Genomic DNA, 23746 nt, shown 5'->3' with positions numbered 1-23746 from the left:
AATGAATATGTGGATGATGAATAAATACTTCTACAAATAAGTAGTGTGTTAAAACACATTTCTGTTAATACTCTGTTCATTTTTCACATTTGTTTTTATTAGATGTGACCATACTTTTCCCATAAAGCCACGCTCTATACGATACAAATCATACTGTAAACAATAGAGCAAATGCAACAGAATCAGCTGAATGAATTCACCCCTGATGATGCGTAAACACAGTTCACTTTCACAACTGCCACCTTGTATTTCCTCTCACATCAATTCGCTCACCTTTTCCCTTCGCTTGTGGACGTCAATGCACAACACATCAGCTGTAGGTGACAAGGAGTTAAAACCTTTCCAAACCAACCATTTCATATCTGCTACACACAGCCTACATCGTTGTCACCATATTAGCTAAAGTAAGGTCATAGTCAACACAGCTAATATAAGTAACTTGTTAGCAACCTGCTACAATCATGACAGAGCTCCTCTGTGGAGATGCTACATGTTTCATCATTAGATGCTACAGTCCTCCAACAATGGATGTCATATGAATCTTTACCACTTGCTCTGTAATAGGAGTAGTATTTTTCCTCGACTCACCTGTGTCCCCGCACATTGACTCTGTTACGGTACCTCTGGTATATAAGCTCCACATTGACTCTGTTCCGGTATCTCCTGTATATAGCCTCCACATTGACTCTGTACCGGTAATACCTGTATAAAGCCTCCACATTGACTCTGTTCCGGTGATACCTGTATATAGCCTCCACATTGACTCTGTACTGGTACCTCCTGTATATAGCCTCCACATTGACTCTGTACTGGTACCCCCTGTATATATCCTCCACATTGACTCTGTTCCGGTACCTCCTGTATATAGCCTCCACATTGACTCTGTACCGGTGGCTCCTGTATATAGCCTCCACATTGACTCTGTACCGGTACCTCCTGTATATAGCCTCCACATTAACTCTATTATGGTTCCTCCTGTATACAGCCTCCACATTAACTCTATACTGGTGCCTCCTGTATATAGCCTCCACATTGACTCTGTACCGGTGCCTCCTGTATATAGCCTCCACATTGACTCTGTACTGGTATCTCCTGTATATAGCCTCCACATTGACTTTGTTCTGGTACCTCCTGTATATAGCCTCCACATTGACTCTGTACTGGTATCTCCTGTATATAGCCTCCACATTGACTCTGTACTGGTACCTCCTGTATATAGCCTCCACATTGACTCTGTACTGGTACCTCCTGTATATAGCCTCCACATTGACTCTGTTCTGGTACCTCCTGTATATAGCCTCCACATTGACTTTGTTCTGGTACCTCCTGTATATGGCCTCCACATTGACTCTGTACTGGTACCTCCTGTATATAGCCTCCACATTGACTCTGTTCCGGTGATACCTGTATATAGCCTCCACATTGACTCTGTACTGGTACCTCCTGTATATAGCCTACACATTGACTCTGTACTGGTACCCCCTGTATATAGCCTCCACATTGACTCTGTTCCGGTACCTCCTGTATATAGCCTCCACATTGACTCTGTACCGGTGGCTCCTGTATATAGCCTCCACATTGACTCTGTACCGGTACCTCCTGTATATAGCCTCCACATTAACTCTATTATGGTTCCTCCTGTATACAGCCTCCACATTAACTCTATACTGGTGCCTCCTGTATATAGCCTCCACATTGACTCTGTACTGGTATCTCCTGTATATAGCCTCCACATTGACTCTGTACTGGTACCTCCTGTATATAGCCTCCACATTGACTCTGTACTGGTTCCTCCTGTATATAGCCTCCACATTGACTCTGTTCTGGTACCTCCTGTATATAGCCTCCACATTGACTTTGTTCTGGTACCTCCTGTATATAGCCTCCACATTGACTCTGTACCGGTAATACCTGTATAAAGCCTCCACATTGACTCTGTTCCGGTGATACCTGTATATAGCCTCCACATTGACTCTGTACTGGTACCTCCTGTATATAGCCTCCACATTGACTCTGTACTGGTACCCCCTGTATATATCCTCCACATTGACTCTGTTCCGGTACCTCCTGTATATAGCCTCCACATTGACTCTGTACCGGTGGCTCCTGTATATAGCCTCCACATTGACTCTGTACCGGTACCTCCTGTATATAGCCTCCACATTAACTCTATTATGGTTCCTCCTGTATACAGCCTCCACATTAACTCTATACTGGTGCCTCCTGTATATAGCCTCCACATTGACTCTGTACCGGTGCCTCCTGTATATAGCCTCCACATTGACTCTGTACTGGTATCTCCTGTATATAGCCTCCACATTGACTTTGTTCTGGTACCTCCTGTATATAGCCTCCACATTGACTCTGTACTGGTATCTCCTCTATATAGCCTCCACATTGACTCTGTACTGGTACCTCCTGTATATAGCCTCCACATTGACTCTGTACTGGTACCTCCTGTATATAGCCTCCACATTGACTCTGTTCTGGTACCTCCTGTATATAGCCTCCACATTGACTTTGTTCTGGTACCTCCTGTATATGGCCTCCACATTGACTCTGTACTGGTACCTCCTGTATATAGCCTCCACATTGACTCTGTACTGGTACCTCCTGTATATAGCCTCTACATTGACTCTGTACCGGTACCTCCTGTATATAGCCTCTACATTGACTCTGTACCGGTAATACCTTGTATACAGCCTCCACATTGACTCTGTACCGGTAATACCTTGTATACAGCCTCGCTGCTGTTATTTTACTGCTGCTCTTTAATATAAATTATTTGTATTTTCATACATAACACTTATTTTTCTTAAAACTGCATTGTTGGTTAATTAAGGGCTTATAAACTGCATTGTTGGTTAATTAAGGGCTTATAAACTGCATTGTTGGTTAATTAAGGGCTTATAAACTGCATTGTTGGTTAATTAAGGGCTTGTCAGTAAGTATTTCACTGTAAGCATTTCACTTGTATTTTGATTTCATTCTTACATTCATTTATTAATATAGAAAACATGTAACTTAAGGTTACCTAACATAACCCCTGTTCTATGATATTATAAGCCTCGTTAGGGGCGGAGTCTAGGGAGATCCAATCAAACAATATCTGTCAAGCAACAGCTAATAGCAGACGACTCCACTTCCTATATAGGGCCATAGTCTCTCCCGTCTTCACATCTAAGTACGTTTGTCTTCCATGTGTGAAAGGTAACCTGGTGAATATCATAGAACCAGGGTTCTGTTAGGTAACCTGGTGAATATCATAGAATCAGGGTTCTGTTAGGTAACCTGGTGAATATTATAGCATCAGGGTTCTGTTAGGTAACCTGGTGAATATCATAGAATCAGGGTTCTGTTAGGTAACCTGGTGAATATCATAGAATCAGGGTTCTGTTAGGTAACCTGGTGAATATTATAGAATCAGGGTTCTGTTAGGTAACCTGGTGAATATTATAGAACCAGGGTTCTGTTAGGTAACCTGGTAAATATTATAGAATCAAGGTTCTGTTAGGTAACCTGGTGAATATCATAGAACCAGGGTTCTGTTAGTTAACCTGGTGAATATCATAGAATCAGGGTTCTGTTAGGTAACCTTCCGTTCTATTTCAATGACTTGTTAGTCTCTCACTTTGGGTATATAGTCAACAACCATAGAGCTCATATACTCTCTGATGCCAAGTCTAGACAGGATCATCCCTCAGAGGTCCCCACTCTACTCACCGTAGGTACACTTCAACTGTGAGAGACGGAATCTAAAACATAAATCCAGAAAATGACATTGTATGATTTTTAACTAATTAATTTGCATTTTATTGCATGACATAAGTATTTGATTTCATTTCATTCAGTACATGGGAATTCAACAGCAAAACATGTTTTCCGTGCACTACTTTATCACACAGAATTTTATCCGCAATAAATCTGTTTGATGCAAACGTTTCCGGTGGGAAAATGCGTATATTGTTTTATGCAGATTTGAGAATATTCACATGAAAATCTGTCGCAAATTGCATGGAAATGTAGCTACTAATGTGGATATTGATCCAACACCTGCTGCTTATTCAAACCAGCCCACTGGGCACAGACATCAGTTCAACATCTAGTTTCTATTTACATTTCTTTGATTAGTTGACGAAAGTGAATTCAACATGAAATCAACACAAAATGTCCACCTGTCATTGGATTTAGGTTGCCAGTTGGGTGAAACACAAAATGTCACCAGTAACTGGTTACCAGTTGTGTGAAAATTAATAAAAAATACCTTATGTAGATGGATTTTTACAAATCCAATCCGTTTTCCACATTGATCAAACATCCTCACATGGATTTGTTTTGATCAAATCAAATGTTATTGGTCACATACATATGGTTAGCAAATGTTATTGGTCACATACACATGGTTAGCAAATGTTATTGGTCACATACACATGGTTAGCAGATGTTATTGGTGACATGCAGATGTTATTGGTCACATACACATGGTTAGAAGATGTTACTGGTCACATACACATGGTTAGCAGATGTTATTGGTCACATACACATGGTTAGCAGATGTTATTGGTCACATACACATGGTTAGCAGATGTTATTGGTCACATACACATGTTTAGCAGATGTTATTGGTCACATACACATGGTTAGCAGATGTTATTGGTCACATACACATGGTTAGCAGATGGTATTGGTCACATACACATGGTTAGCAGATGGTATTGGTCACATACACATGGTTAGCAGATGGTATTGGTCACATACACATGGTTAGCAGATGTTATTGTGAGTGTAGTTAAATGCTTATGCTTCTAGATCCGACAGTACAGCAGTATCAAACAGATGATATCTAACAAATTCCACAACTAAACCTAATACACATAATCCAGTAAAGGAATGGGACATATAGAAGTAGAAAACATGGATGAGCAGAAACACAGCAGCTAAGATGCAATATATAGTGAAGAATATAGTGAAGGATACAGTATTTACAGTTGAAGCTAAAGATTACATACACTTAGGTTGGAGTCATTATAACTCATTTTCAACCACTCCACAAATGTCTTGTTAACAAACTATAGTTTTGGCAAGTCGGTTAGGGCATCTGTGTTAACGACACAAGGCATTTTTCCAACAATTGCTTACAGACAGATTATTACACAATCCCAGTTGGTCAGAAGTTTACATACACTAAGTTGACTGTGCCTTTAAACAGCCCTGGAAAATTCCAGAAAATTATGTCTATAGCTTCTGATAGGCTAATTGACATCCTTTGAGTCAATTGGAAGAGCACCTGTATTTCAAGACCTACCTTGAAACTCAGTGCCTCTTTACTTGACATCATGGAAAAATCAATACAAATCTGCCAAGATCTCAGAAAAAAATGGTAGACCTCCACAAGTCTGGTTCATCCTTGGGAGCAATTTCCAAACGCCTGAAGGCGTCCTCTGGTCTGATGAAACAAAAATAGAACTGTTTGGCCATAATGACCATCGTTATGATCGGAGGAAAAAGGGGGATGCTTGCAAGCCGAAGAACACCATCCCAACCGTGAAACACACAGGTGGCAGCATCACGTTGTGGGGGTGCTTCGCTGCAGGAAGGACTGGGGCACTTCACAAAATAGATGGCATCATGGGTGAAAATTATGTGAATATATTGAAGCAACATCTCAAGACATCAGTCAGGAAGTTAAAGCTTGGTCGCAAATGGGTCTTCCAAATGGACAATGACGCCAAGCATACTTCCAAAGTTGTGGCAAAATGGCTTAAGGACAACAAAGTCAAGGTATTTGAGTGGGCCCTGACCTTAATGCTACAGAAAACAGATCATTTTTACCCTTTGAAAAATAGTTATAGGGGGAGGTCCGGGGGATGTCTCTCTTTGAAAGGGTCATTGTAATATTTAAGTGTCCCCTTTACTGATGACCTAAACGTAAAAGTCAAGGGGTCTGAATACCTTCCAAAGAAACTGTAAGTGATTGAGGAGAGAGCTTAATTGCTATATTCTAATTACAATCATTGACCCATAAGGGAACACATGACCAAAGAAATGCGTGACCCATGCAGAATTAAAACAATATTCATCTTAATGAGAAGTATAATCGAATAAACAAATGTTTGCATAACCAAAGACATGAAAACTGGTGGGAACATTGTATTTAGCTAGGATTTCATAAGGCCAGGAATGTAATTGAGAATAACAATAGACAATAGTTAATGTTGCTAGTTTAGGGATGAAGATAGTGAAGGTTCATCAATGTTAAGCATGTTTTTTAATTTGACGTGGAAACAATGTTTATTCAACCAGTGGGAGGCTTGTAAAAGCCCACAGGAAAGTGGAATGAGGAACTCTTCATTGAGACAATCATGAAACAGCAATCTGTGGGTGAGTTGTAGTGGATATTATAATATAAGGATCTGCTGGAGTCCATGTCAAACCAAGATTCTTTATTTGAGCTCAGAGAGAACAACAGAGTTTGGTATTTGGTATTTTACTAGGATCCCCATTAGCTGTTGCAAAAGCAGCAGCTACCCCTCCTGCGGTCAACACAAAACATGACACATAATTGTCACGTCTCTCGTCGGAAGGCATGGACCAAAGCGCAGCGTGGTAAGTGTTCATGATTTTTATTTAATCAAAAAACATTCAAACAAAATAACAAAGAGAAGAACGAACAGTTCTGTAAGGCAAATCAACTATACAGAAAACAACTACGCAAAAAACACAGGTGGAAAAAGGCTGCCTAAGTATGATTCCCAATTAGAGACAACGATAGACAGCTGCCTCCGATTGGGAACAACACTCGGCCAAAAACAAAGCAATAGAAAACATAGAAATAAAGAAACTGGAATTCCCACCCGAGTCACCCCCTGGCCTAACCAAAATAGAGAATAAAAGCTTCTCTATGGCCAGGGCGTGGCAGCCGCTCTGTTCTGGGCCAGCTGCAGCTTTACTAGGTATTTCCTTGCAGCACTGGACCACACGACTGGACAATAATCAAGATTAGACTAAACTAGAGCCTGCAGAACTTGCTTTGTGGAGAGTAGTGTCAAAAAAGCAGAGCATCTCTTTATTATGGCTAGACCTCTCCCCATCTTTACAACCATTGAATCTATATGTTTTGACCATGACAGTTTACAATCTAAGGTAATGCCAAGTAATTTAGTCTCCTCAACTTGTTCAACAGCCACACAATTCATTACCAGATTCAGCTGAGGTCTAGAACTTAAGGAATGATTTGTACCAAATACAATGCTCTTAGTTTTAAAGATGTTCAGGACCAGTTTATTACTGGCCACGCATTCCAAAACAGACTGCAACTTTGTTAAGGGTTTCAGTGACTTCATTAGCTGTGGTTGCTTAGCTGTGGTTGCTGGTGCTTATATAGTTGAATCATCAGCATACATGGACACACATGCTTTGTTTAATGCCAGTGGCAGGCCATTGGTAAAAATAGAAAAGAGTAGAGGGCCTAGAGAGCTGCCCTGCGGTACATCACACTTCATATGTTTGACATTAGAGAAGCTTCCATTAAAACCCCTCTGAGTTCTATTAGATAGATAGCTCTGAATCCACATTATGGCAGAGTTTGAAAAGCCATAGCACAAACATTCGTAAACAACAGGTTATGGTCAATAATATCAAAGGCTGCACTGAAATCTAACAATAGAGCTCCCACAATCTTCTTGTTATCAATTTCACTCAACCAATCATCAGTCATTTGTGTCAGTGCAGTATATGTTGAGTGCCGTTCTCTGTAAGCATGCTGAAAGTCTGTTGTTCATTTGTTTACAGAGAAATAGCATTGTATTTGGTAAAACACATTTTTTCCCAACAGTTTGCTAAGAGCTGGCAGCAAGCTTATAGGTCTGCTGTTAGAACCAGTAAATGCCGCTTTACCACTCTTGGGTAGTGGATTAATTGGGCTTCCCTCCAGGCCTGAGAACAAAGACCTTCCTCTAGGCTCATATTAAAAATATGTCAGATAGGAGTGGCTATAGAGTCAGCTACTGTCCTCAGTAGCTTTCCATCTAAGTTGTCAATGCCAGGAGGTTTGTCATTATTGGATCGATAACAATTGTTCCACCTGTCCCACACTAACTTTACAAAATTCAATACTTGCACTGCTTTTCTTTCATTATGTTTTTTTCCATCATTCTTTATATCATTGATCTTGGCTTCTTAATAAGTTTATTATTTTGATTGAGTTTGGTCACATAATTTCTCAGTTTGCAGTACGTAAGCCAGCCAGATGTGCAGCCATACTTATTAGCCACTCCTTTTGCCCCAACTCTTTCAAACATACAGTTTTTAAATTCAATATCAATCCATGAGCCTTAACATATCTAACAGTCAGTTTCTTAACAGGTACATGTTTATCAATAATTGGAAGAAGCAATTTCATCTGGTAAAAACAGGTCAACACATTATAAGGCAAGAATATAAGACAATGGGAGCACTGTGTATGTTCTCTGATGAGTTGTGAGTCAATGAGATGTGAAATATCAATATACATGCTAAGAGAAGTAATTTCTCTCTCCTGTGTGGATTCTCTAATGACGTTTAAGTGATTGTTATGAGTAATATGTTTTCCCAAAATCGAACCTTCTGTAAGCCTTCTCCTCTGTGTCTCATGTTATTTCAGGCTTCCTAAATGGGCAAAAGCTTTGCATCCTGGGAGGAGTGGTAATGCATCTCCCCTGTGTGTATTATCTTGTGCTGTTTCAGGGTCCCTAACTGGTTGAAACACTTGCCACACTGGGAGCAGTGGTAAGGCTTCTCCCCTGTGTGTATTCTCTCGTGCTGTTTCAGGGCCCCTAACTGGTTAAAACACTTGACACAGCGGGAGCAGTGGTAAGGCTTCTCTCCTGTATGTATTCTTTCGTGTCTTTTCAGATCCCCTTCCCCGCTGAAACACTTGCCACACTGGGAGCAGTGGTAAGGCTTCTCCCCTTTGTGTATTCTTTCGTGTTTTTTCAGATACCCTGCCCAGGTGAAACACTTTCCACACTGGGAGCATTGGTAAGGCTTCTCCCCTGTGTGAATTTTCTCATGGGCTTTCAGGTGTCCTTTCTCGCTATACATCTTTTCACATTGCGAGCAATGGTAAGGCTTCTCCCCTGTGTGTATTCTCTCATGTCGTTTCAGCTTCCCCAAATCGTTAAAACCCTTTCCACACTGGGAGCAGCGGTAACGATTTTCCCCTGTGTGTATTACCTTGTGCTGTTTCAGGGTCCCTAACTGGTTGAAACACTTTCCACAGTGGGAACAATGGTAAGGCTTCTCCCCTGTGTGTATTCTCTCATGTCGTTTCACCTTGCCCAAATCGTTAAAACGCTTTCCACAGTGGGAGCAATGGTAAGGCTTCTCCCCTGTGTGTATTCTCTCATGTCGTTTCAGCTTCCCCAAATCGTTACAACCCTTTCCACACTGGGAGCAGTGGTAAGGCTTCTCCCCTCTGTGTATTCTCTCATGTCGTTCCAGCTTCCCCAAATCGTTAAAACGCCTTCCACACTGGGAGCAGTGGTAAGGCGTATCCCCTGTGTGTATTCTCCCGTGTCGTTTAAGCTCATTTAAGTGGTTACAACCCTTTCCACAGTGGGAACACTGGTGTCTTCTTGCTGGTTTGGACGTCCCTGGCTCTGGTTCCTCTGAGTCTGGTCTTTCTCCTGCCAAAGACAAGTGTGTTTTTTAAAATAGAGACCCGAATGAAACCTCCATACGAGGGTAAATCCTAATCAGATCCCTCAATAACCTAAGGCCAGTTTTAACAATCTCAGTGTGATTTTAAAACAAATGTTGTCGAGTTTCCTGGTAATTACTGACAATGTTTACACTACTTATTTATTCATTCTGTTTGTCAGAACACAAAAAACTAAACAGTTCTAGGACACTCAAGACACAATCGAGCAGGTAGTTCTAAATATATAACTTTAATAGTTGTATGATACAGAATGCGACCTACAGTCGTGGCCAAAAGTTTTGAGAATGAAAAATATTAATTTCCACAAAGTTTGCTGCTTCAGTGTCTTTAGATATTTTAGTCAGATATTACTATGGAATGCTGAAGTATACTTACAAGCATTTCAAAAGTGTCAAAGGTTTTTATTTACAATGACATTAAGTTGATGTAGTGTCAATATTTGCAGTGTTGAACCTTCTTTTTCAAGACCTCTGCAATCTGCCCTGGCATGCTGTCAATTACCTTCTGGGCCACATCCTGACTGATGGCAGCCCATTCTTGCATAATCAATGCTTGGAGTTTGTCAGAATTTGTGGGTTTTTGTTTGTCCACCCGCCTCTTGATGATTGACCACAAGTTCTCAATAGGATTAAGGTCTGGGGAGTTTCCTGGCCATGGACCCAAAATACTGATGTTTTGTTACCCGAGCCACCTAGTTATCACTTTTGCCTTATGGCAAGGTGCTCCATCATGCTGGAAAAGGCATTGTTCGTCACCGAACTGTTCCTGGATGGTTGGGAGAAGTTGCTCTTCGAGGATGTGTTGGTACCATTCTTTATTCATGGCTGTGTTCTTAGGCAACATTGTGAGTGTGTCCACACCCTTGGCTGAGAAGCAACCCCACACATGAATGGTCTCAGGATCCTTTACTGTTGGCATGACACAGGACTGATGGTTGCGCTCACCTTGTCTTCTCCGGACAAGCTTTTTTCCAGATGCCCCAAACAATCGGAAAGGGGATTCATCAGAGAAAATGACTTTACCCCAGTCCTCAGCAGGTCAATCCCTGTAACTTTTGCAGAATATCAGTCTGTCCCTGATGTTTTTCCTGGAGAGAATTGGTTTCTTTGCTGTCCTTCTTGACACCAAAAGTCTTCGCTTCACTGTGCGTGCAGATGCACTCACACCTGCCTGCTGCCATTCCTGAGCTCTGTACTGGTGGTGCCCCGATCCCGCAGCTGAATCAACTTTAGGAGATGGTCCTGGCACTTGCTGGACTTTCTTGGGTGCCCTGAAGCCTTCTTCACAACAATTGAATGGCATTTTAATGGCATCGGACCGAGGCTCTGCATCTGTCCTCGTGCTCCTAGACCTTAGTGCTGCTTTTGATACCATCGATCACCACATTCTTTTGGAGAGATTGGAAACCCAAATTGGTCTACACGGACAAGTTCTGGCCTGGTTTAGATCTTATCTGTCGGAAAGATATCGGTTTGTCTCTGTGAATGGTTTGTCCTCTGACAAATCAACTGTAAATTTCGGTGTTCCTCAAGGTTCCGTTTTGGGACCACTATATTGTTTTCACTATATATTTTACCTCTTGGGGATGTTATTCATTCATTAATGTTAACTTTCACTGCTATGCGGATGACACACAGCTGTACATTTCAATGAAACATGGTGAAGCCCCAAAATTACCCTTGCTAGAAGCATGTGTTTCAGACATAAGGAAGTGGATGGCTGCAAACTTTCTACTTTTAAACTCGGACAAAACAGAGATGCTTGTTCTAGGTCCCAAGAAACAAAGAGATCTTCTGTTGAATCTGACAATTAATCTTAATGGTTGTACAGTCGTCTCAAATAAAACGGTGAAGGACCTCGGCGTTACTCTGGACCCCGATCTCTCTTTTGAAGAACATATCAAGACCATTTCAAGGACAGCTTTTTTCCATCTACGTAACATTGCAAAAATCTGAAACTTTCTGTCCAAAAATGATGCAGAAAAATTAATCCCTGCTTTTGTCTCTTCTAGGTTAGACTACTGCAATGCTCTACTTTCCGGCTACCCGGATAAAGCACTAAATAAACTTCAGTTGGTGCTAAATACGGCTGCTAGAACCAAAAAATTTGATCATATTACTCCAGTGCTAGCCTCTCTACACTGGCTTCCTGTCAAAGCAAGGGCTGATTTCAAGGTTTTACTGCTAACCTACAAAGCATTACATGGGCTTGCTCCTACCTATCTCTCTGATTTGGTCCTGCCGTACATACCTACACGTACGCTACGGTCACAAGACGCAGGCCTCCTAATTGTCCCTAGAATTTCAAAGCAAACAGCTGGAGGCAGGGCTTTTTCCTATAGAGCTCCATTTTTATGGAACGGTCTGCCTACCCATGTCAGAGACGCAAACTCGGTCTCAACCTTTAAGTCTTTACTGAAGACTCATCTCTTCAGTGGGTCATATGATTGAGTGTAGTCTGGCCCAGGAGTGGGAAGGTGAACGGAAAGGCTCTGGAGCAACGAACCGCCCTTGCTGTCTCTGCCTGGCCGGTTCCCCTCTTTCCACTGGGATTCTCTGCCTCTAACCCTATTACAGGGGCTGAGTCACTGGCTTACTGGGGCTCTCTCATGCCGTCCCTGGAAGGGGTGCGTCACCTGAGTGGGTTGATTCACTGATGTGGTCATCCTGTCTGGGTTGGCGCCCCCCCCCTTGGGTTGTGCCATGGCGGAGATCTTTGTGGGCTATACTCAGCCTTGTCTCAGGATGGAAAGTTGGTGGTTGAAGATATCCCTCTAGTGGTGTGGGGGCTGTGCTTTGGCAAAGTGGGTGGGGTTATATCCTTCCTGTTTGGCCCTGTCCGGGGGTGTCCTTCGGATGTGGCCACAGTGTCTCCTGACCCCTCCTGTCTCAGCCTCCAGTATTTATGCTGCAGTAGTTTGTGTCGGGGGGCTAGGGTCAGTTTGTTATATCTGGAGTACCTCTCCTGTCCTATTCGGTGTCCAGTGTGAATCTAAGTGTGCGTTCTCTAATTCTCTCTTTCTCTCTCTCTCTCTCGGAGGACCTGAGCCCTAGGACCATGCCCCAGGACTACCTGACATGATGACTCCTTGCTGTCCCCAGTCCACCTGACCGTGCTGCTGCTCCAGTTTCAACTGACCTGAGCCCTAGGACCATGCACCAGGACTACCTGACATGATGACTCCTTGCTGTCCCCAGTCCACCTGACCGTGCTGCTGCTCCAGTTTCAACTGACCTGAGCCCTAGGACCATGCCCCAGGACTACCTGACACGATGACTCCTTGCTGTCCCCAGTCCACCTGACCGTGCTGCTGCTCCAGTTTCAACTGTTCTGCCTTTGTGAAGACACAAAGCACATCAGTAAAATCTCCCCGTTGTTGAAAGGGTTCAACACCTGCTGTTTTAGTGGCCCAATTTCTTATTTAGACGTTCACAGATTTAACATTTTGACTATCGCTGATGTCATATTTTGGTCAAAGTAAAAAATAAAGTGAAATATTTGGAAAGATGTTCCTAAAACTGATAATAACTACAATAAACTAATTATAAATGCAACATGTAAAGTGTTGGATGTTTAATGAGCTGGGAAAAAAAGATTGCAGAATTTTTTACATCCCCGTTAGTTAACATTTATTCTCTGCCAAGATAATCCATCAACCTGACAGGTGTGGCATATCAAGAAGCTGATTGAACAGCTTGATTATTACACAGGTGCACCTTGTGCCGGGGAAAATAAAAGGCCACTCTAAAATATGCAGTTTTGTCACAACACAATGCCACAGATGTCTCAAGTTTTGAGGGTGCGTGCAATTGGCATGCTGACTGCAGGAATATCCACTAGAGTGGTTACCAGATAATTGAATGTTCAATTCTCTACCAGAAGCCTTGCAACGTCATTTTAGAGAATTTGGCAGTACATCCAACTGGCCTCACAACCACAGACCACATATAACGACGCCAGCCCAGGATCCCCACAGCATCTGAGACCAGCCACCCGAGTTGTATTTCTATTTGTAATGAAGCCCTTTTGTGGGGAAAAAATCATTCTGATTGGCTGGGCCTGGCTCCGCAATGGGTGGGCTTATGCCCTCCAGGGCCCACCAATGGCTGCACCCCTCAGTCATGTAAAGTCCATAGATTAGGGCCTAATTGATTTATTTACAATGACTGACTTATATGAACTGTAAATCGTTGAAATGGTTGTTTATATTTTGGTTCAGTATACACACAGACACAGTGCATTCGTTAAGTATTCAGACCCCTTCGCTTTTCCAAATTTGGTTTCATTTCAGCATTATTCTAAAATTGATGAAATTGTTTCCCCCCTCGCCAATCTAATCTCAGAAAAAAAAAGAAATGTCCTCTTACAGTCAAATGCGTTTATTTTCAGCAAACTTAAGATGTGTAAATATTTGTTGGAACATAAGATTCAACAGCATACAATAAACTGAACAAGTTCCACAGACATGTGACTAACTGAAATGGAATAATGTGTCCCTGAACAAAGGGGGAGTGTCAAAATCAAAAGTAACAGTCAGTATCTGGGGAGCTGGAAACAGCAGAAGGGTAGCCTAGTGGTTAGAGAGTTGGACTAGTAACCGAAAGGTTGCAAGTTCATATCCCCGAGCTGACAAGGTACAAATCTGTCGTTCAGTTAACCCACTGGCCGTCATTGAAAATAAGAATTTGTTCTTAACTGACTTGCCTAGTTAAATAAAATAAAAATAAATACAAAATCTGGTGTGGCCACCAGCTGCATTAAGTACCTACAGGCCCTCAGTCCAGCCTCTCTCAGCCTATTGCGGACAGTCTGTGCACTGATGGAGGGATAGTGCGTTCCTGGTGTAACTTGGGCAGTTGTTGTTGGCATCCTGTACCTGTTCCGCAGGTGTGATGGTCGGATGTCCCGATCCTGTGCAGGTGTTGTTACACGTGGTCTGCCACTGCGAGGACGATAAGCTGTCCGTCCTGTCTCACTGTAGCACGGTCTTAGGCGTCTCACAGTACAGACATTGCAATTTATTTCCCTGGCCACATCTGCAGTCCTCATGCCTCCTTGCAGCATGCCTAAGGCACATTCACACGGTTGAGCAGGGACCCTGGGCATCTTTCTTTTGGTGTTTCCAGATTCAGTAGAAAGACCTCTTTAGTGTCCTAAGTTTTCATAACTGTAACCTTAATTGCCTACCATTTGCAAGCCGTTGGTGTCTTAACGACCGTTCCACAGGTGCATGTTCATTAATCGTTTATGGTTCATTGAAGCATGGGAAACAGTGTTTAAACCATTTACAATAAAGATCTGTGACGTAATTTGGATTTTTTACCAATAATCTTTGAAAGACAAGGTCCTGAAAAGATACGTACATTTTTTTGCTGAGTTTAGTTTGTATATGTTTTATGAGTTGAAAGGTGTTTTTTTCTCAGACATAAACAAACAACTCCAGGTGAAAGACAAAGGCCATAGCTGTAATAAAATAACAAATTAACTGGCAAAGCAGCAGAGTGAGGCCCGCACCCAGCAACGTCACGAGTCACGTTTTGCAGTTGTTTCAAAACAGCACTACAGGGAGAGAAAGGGGAGAGGGAAAAAATCCACAGGACTTCTCCTTTAAAGCATCAGACTCCATAGTAATTCATCATTAGATGCTACAGTTCTCCTTTAAGACTCCATAATGTTTAGAATGTGTCTGGATGCACTACTCTATCTATTCAACTAACTTTAATAACTAGGGTTAATACCTGTCTGGCGCCCCAACAAAACTTTATCTATACCCCCCTCTAACAATACCGCTACAGAATTAGCATAGTAGGCCATGTAATTTAAGGCAATCTGAAATATTTAGGACTAACTTATTCCTTGCCAACCATTCTGAAACTCACTGCAGCTCTTTGTAAGTGTTGCTGCCATTTCAGTTTCCGTGGTAGCTGACGTGTACAGTGTTGAGTCATCCGCATACAGACACACTGGCTTTACTCAAATGTCGTTGGCATGTCATTGGTAAAGATTGAAAAAGGTAGGTGCCAAACAGCTGCCCTGGGGAATTCCTTATTCTCCCTCGATTTTGTTGTACAGGCTTCCATTAAAGAACACTCTCTGTGTTCTGTTAGACAGGTAGCTCTGGGCGGCAGGTAGCCTAGTGGTTAAAGCGGTAGGCCAGTAACCAAAAGGTTGCTGGATCTTATCCCCGAGATGACACGGTAAAACTCTGTCGTTCTGCCCCTGAACAAGGCAGTCCTAGGCCGGCATTGAAAATAAGAATTTGTTCTTAAAGGTTAGCTTTTTTTGGAACTCTTTATCCACAATATAGCAGGGGGTATAAAGACATACGTTTTTTCAGCAGCAGAATATGATCGATAATGTCAAAAGCCGCACTGAAGTCTAACAAAACAGCACAAACAATATTTTTATCATCATCAATTTCTCTCAGCCAATCAGTCATTTTTAAGTGCTGTGTTTATTGAATGTCCTTCCCTATAAGCCTGATCACAGCTTTCCTCAGTATTAGTTAATTAATTAACAGTGTCTAGAGTTTAGTTTGCCTGTTCAACAGTCTTGTAAGGATAGGGGGGTTGACTGGGACAGCCAATGTAATATCCATAATGTTTCAAGGATAAGTTTTTGTAAAACACGCACCTTACATTGGATCATCTTGAAATGTTCTCTCTAAAGCGAACTTTCATCAAGGTTTTATATGGTATATTGGTTTCTCTCTTTTCATTAGCAGAATCCTTTTTCAGTGTTACATCCATATACACCAGTCTATCTTCCTGTCAACTAACATAACTCCACTGGTTGTCCTGGTAACAGATACCAGTGGGCAGATCTATTGTATTTGTTCAAACTAAACTACAGCACTTACTTTGATGTGTCAAATCTGATCCTTTCATCTCTTCTCCTCCTCTCACAGTTCCACTCAGCCCCGTTGTTTTCCTGAAGTCCACCAGCAGCACAGACAACCTCTTCATACCCAGCAGTAAGGTGCGACCGGGAGAGGCACGACACATGGACTCCGGGAGGGAGGAAGGGCTAGCGTTGTCCTGGTAACCATAAAGAGGGGACACAAACGCACATCATTATGGATGCTGATGTCACTGTTGTCATAAAGTGCTCTACAGAAACCCAGCCCAAGCCGATAAAGCAAGCTGTATGCTAGACCAGACCAAGCTGTACCATCTGGTGTTCTGATCTGGAGAGACTCTTCTCTGCCTCTTCAGCATCAGGATGTTGTTGAGGCTCCGCAGAGGATCCACCATAGTCATGTCTCTCTCCTGTGTGAATGAGAACATCAAACAGATGGTAAACTTATGATCTTCTATTGCAATCACAGTCTTACAAGGGGCATGAATATGACTAAAAAGAGCCTAAAATGGCCACTTTCATCTTGATTTCTTAAAAAAATATGTGTTGCAAATGTAAAATGGTTGTTCAACAAAATGGGTGCCTTTTTATATTTTAAGTAGAACATACGCACCAATATTGAATTTTAAAAGACTGTTATACTAGATGAGGGGAACTTTAATGTCGACCACATGGAGAATTCAAAACATCTAATTAAAAAGTCCCAAAAGTATATGAACCAATGGCAGATCGACCATTTAACAATTCCTACAGTAAGAATGCCCATTAAAAACCCCACATTAGTTCAACAACTGCATAGTTTGTGTCCCTGTTTTCAAGACAGTACTCACTGGTGTCAATCGGATCTTCTGTCTCCTCCTTTTTCACTCTCAAAACGTCTTCCTCCTTCACGTTTATTAAGATAGCATCCTCTTCCTCTCTAAAAGGTTCGTTCTCTTCTTTCACAATAACAGCCTCCTCTTCCTCCTTTTTCACTCTCAAATATTCTTTCTCCGTAAAGCAGACCTCCTCTTCATTAGCAAGGGAGGAGTAGTTCAGTGAGCTCATGGTCAGGGACGTTAGCTAGCTAGCATTAGCGACTAGCCTAGTGCTAACCTCAGTATCAATCTTTAACAAGTTTGCAAATTGAACAAGCACATGAGGTTAAAGTTCACCAGTAGATACGTCAACCGAAATTTGTCTAAAACTCTGAGATTAGCTCATGTACAATAACATGGTCCAAAGAATCAATCTTTTAGTTTTATTGTCAAGCAGGCTACCGAGGTGGTTGAAAGAGTTGGCGCCTTGTTGTTCCTGAAGAAGCGTCCCGTCCAGTCCATTATACGTCACGCAAGAAGCATCACCTGAAAGACGCCCATCGCCATCTGCTGGCTGGAGTGGGTAACGCAGTTTGGAAACAATAGGTACTACACTTTTTGTGTTGGAAAGAACGTCATAATAATTTAACAATAAACTGATATATTTTCTCTTACGTCTTTCAAATGATACTTTCCTGTACACAGACGTTGAAGCTTAATATGAATATGTGGATGATGAATAAATACTTCTACTAATAGGTAGTGTGTTAAAACACATTTGTGTTACATTTCTCACATTTCAAATATCTCCAATCCAAAGTTAAATCTAGAATTGGCTTCCTATTTCGCAACAAAGCATCCTTCACTCATGCTGCCAAACATACCCTTGTAAAACTGACCATCCTACCAATCCTCGACTTTGGTGATGTCATTTACAAAATAGCCTCCAATACCCTACTCAACAAATTGGATGCAGTCTATCACAGAGCAATCCGTTTTGTCACCAAAGCCCCATATACTACCCACCATTGCGACCTGTACGCTCTCGTTGGCTGGCCCTCGCTTCATACTCGTCGCCAAACCCACTGGCTCCATGTCATCTACAAGACCCTGCTAGGTAAAGTCCCCCCTTATCTCAGCTCGCTGGTCACCATAGCATCTCCCACCTGTAGCACACGCTCCAGCAGGTATATCTCTCTAGTCACCCCCAAAACCAATTATTTCTTTGGCCGCCTCTCCTTCCAGTTCTCTGCTGCCAATGACTGGAACGAACTACAAAAAGCACTGAAACTGGAAACACTTATCTCCCTCACTAGCTTTAAGCACCAACTGTCAGAGCAGCTCACAGATTACTGCACCTGTACATAGCCCACCTATATTTTAGCCCAAACAACTACCTCTTTCCCTACTGTATTTAATTTATTTATTTATTTTGCTCCTTTGCACCCCATTATTTTTATTTATACTTTGCACATTCTTCCATTGCAAATCTACCATTCCAGTGTTTTACTTGCTATATTGTATTTACTTTGCCACCATGGCCTTTTTTTGCCTTTACCTCCCTTATCTCACCTCATTTGCTCACATCGTATATAGACTTGTTTATACTGTATTATTGACTGTATGTTTATTTTACTCCATGTGTAACTCTGTGTCGTTGTATGTGTCGAACTGCTTTGCTTTATCTTGGCCAGGTCGCAATTGTAAATGAGAACTTGTTCTCAACTTGCCTACCTGGTTAAATAAATAAATAAAAAGACATACATCATCAGAGTGGGCCTCCAACTTAAATGTAAACAATGGAGCAAATGCATCACATGTGAACATCACTTGATTATCAGAGGAGTGTATTATGACATCAGATAGAACTACTCAGACATTCCAAATATCACTTGATTATCAGAGGAGTGTATTATGACATTAGATAGAACTACTCAGACATTCCAAATATCACTTGATTATCGGAGGTGTGTATTATGACATCATATAGAACTACTCAGACATTCCAAATCAGGCTTCATCCATATCATGAAGGTGGATATTGATCCAACCATTTCCAAAGTCATGACAGGGCTGATGGAAACAGGATATGCCTGTACACTTTTCTAAATGCCGACAGACGATTTGTTACTTCGTTTGACATGGTGGGGTCGTTTTGTGTCAGTAAAAATGTATAAACGAGAAGTGGCGGTATTAATCCTTTATGCGCAAATATTGATTTAATAACGATAATATCTTAGTTAACTTGGAGTCACGCGATGATATATTGTGTGGTTCTCCCACTACGACTTGGGAAACCATGCAGTTTATTAGGCTACAGATTAAATAAATGATGAACTTCACAGGGTGGTGAAAGTGCATGTGCTGAGCTTGATGCTCCTTTCCAATACATTTTGAGGGTCTTATTCTGGTGACATGATTGATGCTTGGTTGCCATTTGACAAATAAAATATTATCACTCTTATCCATAATAATCTCATCATGTAGGTAACCTACCAGCACTGTATCTGTGAGCTGCTGGCTACAGTGCACGGGACAAGAGGACTTTTGCTATATAACTCAACGGTTTTTCAAAACCATCAGTAGAGTTGAAAATGCAATGGAAACCCATTCAACTTGCATTTTTCACTCAGTACATGTTTTGTTGAAATCAAATCAAATCAAATGTTATTGGTCAAATACACATGGTTAGCAGATGTTATTGGTCACATACACATGGTTGTCAGATGTTATTGGTCACATACACATGGTTAGCAGATGTTACTGGTCACATACACATGGTTAGCAGATGTTACTGGTCACATACACATGGTTATCAGATGTTTTGGTCACATACACATGGTTGTCAGATGTTATTGGTCACATACACATGGTTAGCAGATGTTATTGGTCACATACACATGGTTAGCAGATGTTATTGGTCACATACACATGGTTAGCAGGTGTTATTGTGAGTGTAGTGAAATGCTTATGCTTCTAGATCCGACAGTACAGCAGTATCACACAGATAATATCTAACAAATTCCACAGCTAAACCTAATACACATAATCCAGTAAAGGAATGGGAAATATAGAAGTAGAAAACATGGATGAGCAGAAACACAGCAGCTAAGATGCAATATATAGTGAAGAATAGATAGTGAAGGATACAGTATTTACAGTTGAAGCTAAAGATTACATACACTTAGGTTGGAGTCATTAAAACTCATTTTTCAACCACTCCACACATTTCTTGTTAACAAACTATAGTTTTGGCAAGTCGGTTAGGACATCTGTGTTAATGACACAAGTCATTTTTTCAACAATTGTTTACAGACAGATTATTTCACAATCCCAGTGGGTCAGATGTTTACATACACTAAATTGACTGTGCCTTGAAACAGCCTTGGAAAATTCCAGAAAATTATGTCATAGCTTTCGTAGCTTCTGATAGGCTAATTGACGTCATGAGTCAATTGGAAGAGCACCTGTGTATGTATTTCAAGACCTACCTTGAAACTCAGTGCCTCTTTACTTGATAATCATGGGAAAATAAATACAAATCTGCCAAGATCTCAGAAAAAAATGGTAGACCTCCACAAGTCTGGTTCATCCTTGGGAGCGATTTCCAAATGCCTGAAGGCGTCCTCTGGTCTGATGAAACAAAAATAGAACTGTTTGGCCATAATGACCATCGTTATGATTGGAGGAAAAAGGGGGATGCTTGCAAGCCGAAGAACACCATCCCAACCGTGAAGCACACAGGTGGCAGCATCATGTTGTGGGGGTGCTTCGCTGGAGGAAGGACTGGGGCACTTCACAAAATAGATGGCATCATGGGGTTGGAAAATTACGTGAATATATTGAAGCAACATCTCAAGACATCAGTCAGGAAGTTAAAGCTTGGTCGCAAATGGGTCTTCCAAATATACAATGACGCCAAGCATACTTCCAAAGTTGTGGCAAAATGGCTTAAGGACAACAAAGTCAAGGTATTGGAGTGGGCATCACAACGCCCTGATCTTAATGCTGTAGAAAACAGATCATTTTTACCCTTTTAAAAATAGTTATAGGGGGAGGTCCGGGGGATGTCTGTCTTTGAAAGGGTCATTGTAATATTTAAGATGTCCCCTTTACTGATGACCTAAACCTAAAAGTCAAGGGGTCTGAATACTTTCCAAAGAAACTGTAAGTGATTGAGGAGAGCATAATTGCTATATTCTAATTAAAATCATTGACCCATAAGGGACCACATGACCAAAGCAATGCGTGACCCATGCAGAATTAAAACTATATTCATCTTAATGAGAAATATAATCGAATAAACAAATGTTTGCATAACCAAAGACATGAAAACGGGTGGGAACATTGTATTTAGCTAGGATTTCATAAGGCCAGGAATGTCATTGAGAATAACAATAGACAATAGTTAATGTTGCTAGTTTAGGGATGAAGATAGTGAAGGTTCATCAATGTTAAGCATGTTTTTTAATTTGACATGGAAACAATGTTTATTCAACCAGTGGGAGGCTTGTAAAAGCCCACAGGAAAGTGGAATGACGAACTCTTCATTGAGACCATCATGAAACAGTAATCTGTGGGTGAGTTGTAGTGGATATTATAATATAAGGATCTGCTGGAGTCCATGTCAAACCAAGATTCTTTATTTGAGCTCAGAGAGAACAACAGAGTTTGGTATTTGGTATTTTACTAGGATCCCCATTAGCTGTTGCAAAAGCAGCAGCTACCCCTCCTGCGGTCAACACAAAACATGACACAATTGTCACGTCTCTCGTCGGAAGGCATGGACCAAAGCGCAGCGTGGTAAGTGTTCATGATTTTTATTTAATCAAAAAACATTCAAACAAAATAACAAAGAGAAGAACGAACAGTTCTGTAAGGCAAATCAACTATACAGAAAACAACTACCCAAAAAACACAGGTGGAAAAAGGCTGCCTAAGTATGATTCACAATTAGAGACAACGATAGACAGCTGCCTCCGATTGGGAACCACACTCGGCCAAAAACAAAGAAATACAAAAACACATAAAAAGGAACATAGAATGCCCACCCTAGTCCCACCCTGGCCGAACCAACATAGAGAATAAAAGCTTCTCTATGGCCAGGGCGTGACAGCCGCTCTGTTCTGGGCCAGCTGCAGCTTTACTAGGTCTTTCCTTGCAGCACTGGACCACACGACTGGACAATAATCAAGATTAGACAAAACTAGAGCCTGCAGAACTTGCTTTGTGGAGAGTAGTGTCAAAAAAGCAGAGCATCTCTTTATTATGGCTAGACCTCTCCCCAGCTTTACAACCATTGAATCTATATGTTTTGACCATGACAGTTTACAATCTAAGGTAATGCCAAGTAATTTAGTCTCCTCAACTTGTTCAACAGCCACACAATTCATTACCAGATTCAGCTGAGGTCTAGAACTTGAGGAATGATTTATACCAAATACAATGCTCTTAGTTTTAGAGATGTTCAGGACCAGATTATTACTGGCCATGCATTCCAAAATAGACTGCAACTATTTGTTAAGGGTTTCAGTGACTTCATTAGCTATGGTTGCTGGTGCTTATATAGTTGAATCATCAGCATACATGGACACACATGCTTTGTTTAATGCCAGTGGCAGGCCATTGGTAAAAATAGAAAAGAGTAGAGGGCCTAGAGAGCTGCCCTGCGGTACATCACACTTCATATGTTTGACATTAGAGAAGCTTCCATTAAAACCCCCCTGAGTTCTATTAGATAGATAGCTCTGAATCCACATTATGGCAGAGGTTGAAAAGCCATAGCACACACATTCTTAAACAACAGGTTATGGTCAATAATATCAAAGGCTGCACTGGAATCTAACAATAGAGCTCCCACAATATTCTTGTTATCAATTTCTCTCAACCAATCATCAGTCATTTGTGTCAGTGCAGTACATGTTGAGTGCCCTTCTCTATAAGCATGCTGAAAGTATGTTGTTCATTTGTTTACAGAAATATAGCATTGTATTTGGTAAAACACAATTTTTCCAACAGTTTGCTAAGAGCTGGCAGCAAGCTTATAGGTCTGCTGTTAGAACCAGTAAAGGCCGCTTTACCACTCTTGGGTAGTGGATTAATTTGGCTTCCCTCCAGGCAAGAGAACAAAGACCTTCCTCTTGGCTCTTATTAAAAATATGTCAGATAGGAGTGGCTATAGTCAGCTCCTGTCCTCAGTAGCTTTCCATCTAAGTTGTCAATGCCAGGAGGTTTGTCATTATTGATCGATAACAATTGTTCCACCTCTCCCACACTAACTTTACAAAATTCAATACTTGCACTGCTTTTCTTTCATGATGTTTTTTTACAAGTTTTTTTTCCATCATTCTTTATATCATTGATCTTGGCTTCATAATAAAGTTGATTATTT

The 23746-nt window shown here is 41.4% G+C and overlaps 1 protein-coding gene across 1 annotated transcript in view; it reads right to left on the bottom strand.

Moving 5' to 3' along the window:
• Window positions 1–7636: 7636 nt before the first annotated feature.
• The window catches only part of LOC116372015 (zinc finger protein 721-like), a 43312-nt gene continuing 27202 nt past the window's right edge, over window positions 7637–23746 (bottom strand). Inside the window, exons 6-7 of the mRNA XM_031821084.1 lie at window positions 22083–22087; window positions 7637–9665 (exon numbers count right to left, since the gene is read on the bottom strand). Of these exons, the coding sequence (XP_031676944.1) occupies window positions 8647–9665; window positions 22083–22087 (1024 nt within the window). The 3' untranslated portion in view covers window positions 7637–8646. The remainder of the gene's footprint in view (window positions 9666–22082; window positions 22088–23746) is intronic.

The sequence above is a fragment of the Oncorhynchus kisutch genome, unplaced genomic scaffold, assembly GCF_002021735.2.
Source record: "Oncorhynchus kisutch isolate 150728-3 unplaced genomic scaffold, Okis_V2 scaffold3840, whole genome shotgun sequence".
NCBI classification, from domain to species: domain Eukaryota; kingdom Metazoa; phylum Chordata; class Actinopteri; order Salmoniformes; family Salmonidae; genus Oncorhynchus; species Oncorhynchus kisutch.
The sequence above is the reverse complement of the archived record's forward strand: the minus strand, read 5'-3'. Positions and strand labels throughout refer to the sequence as shown.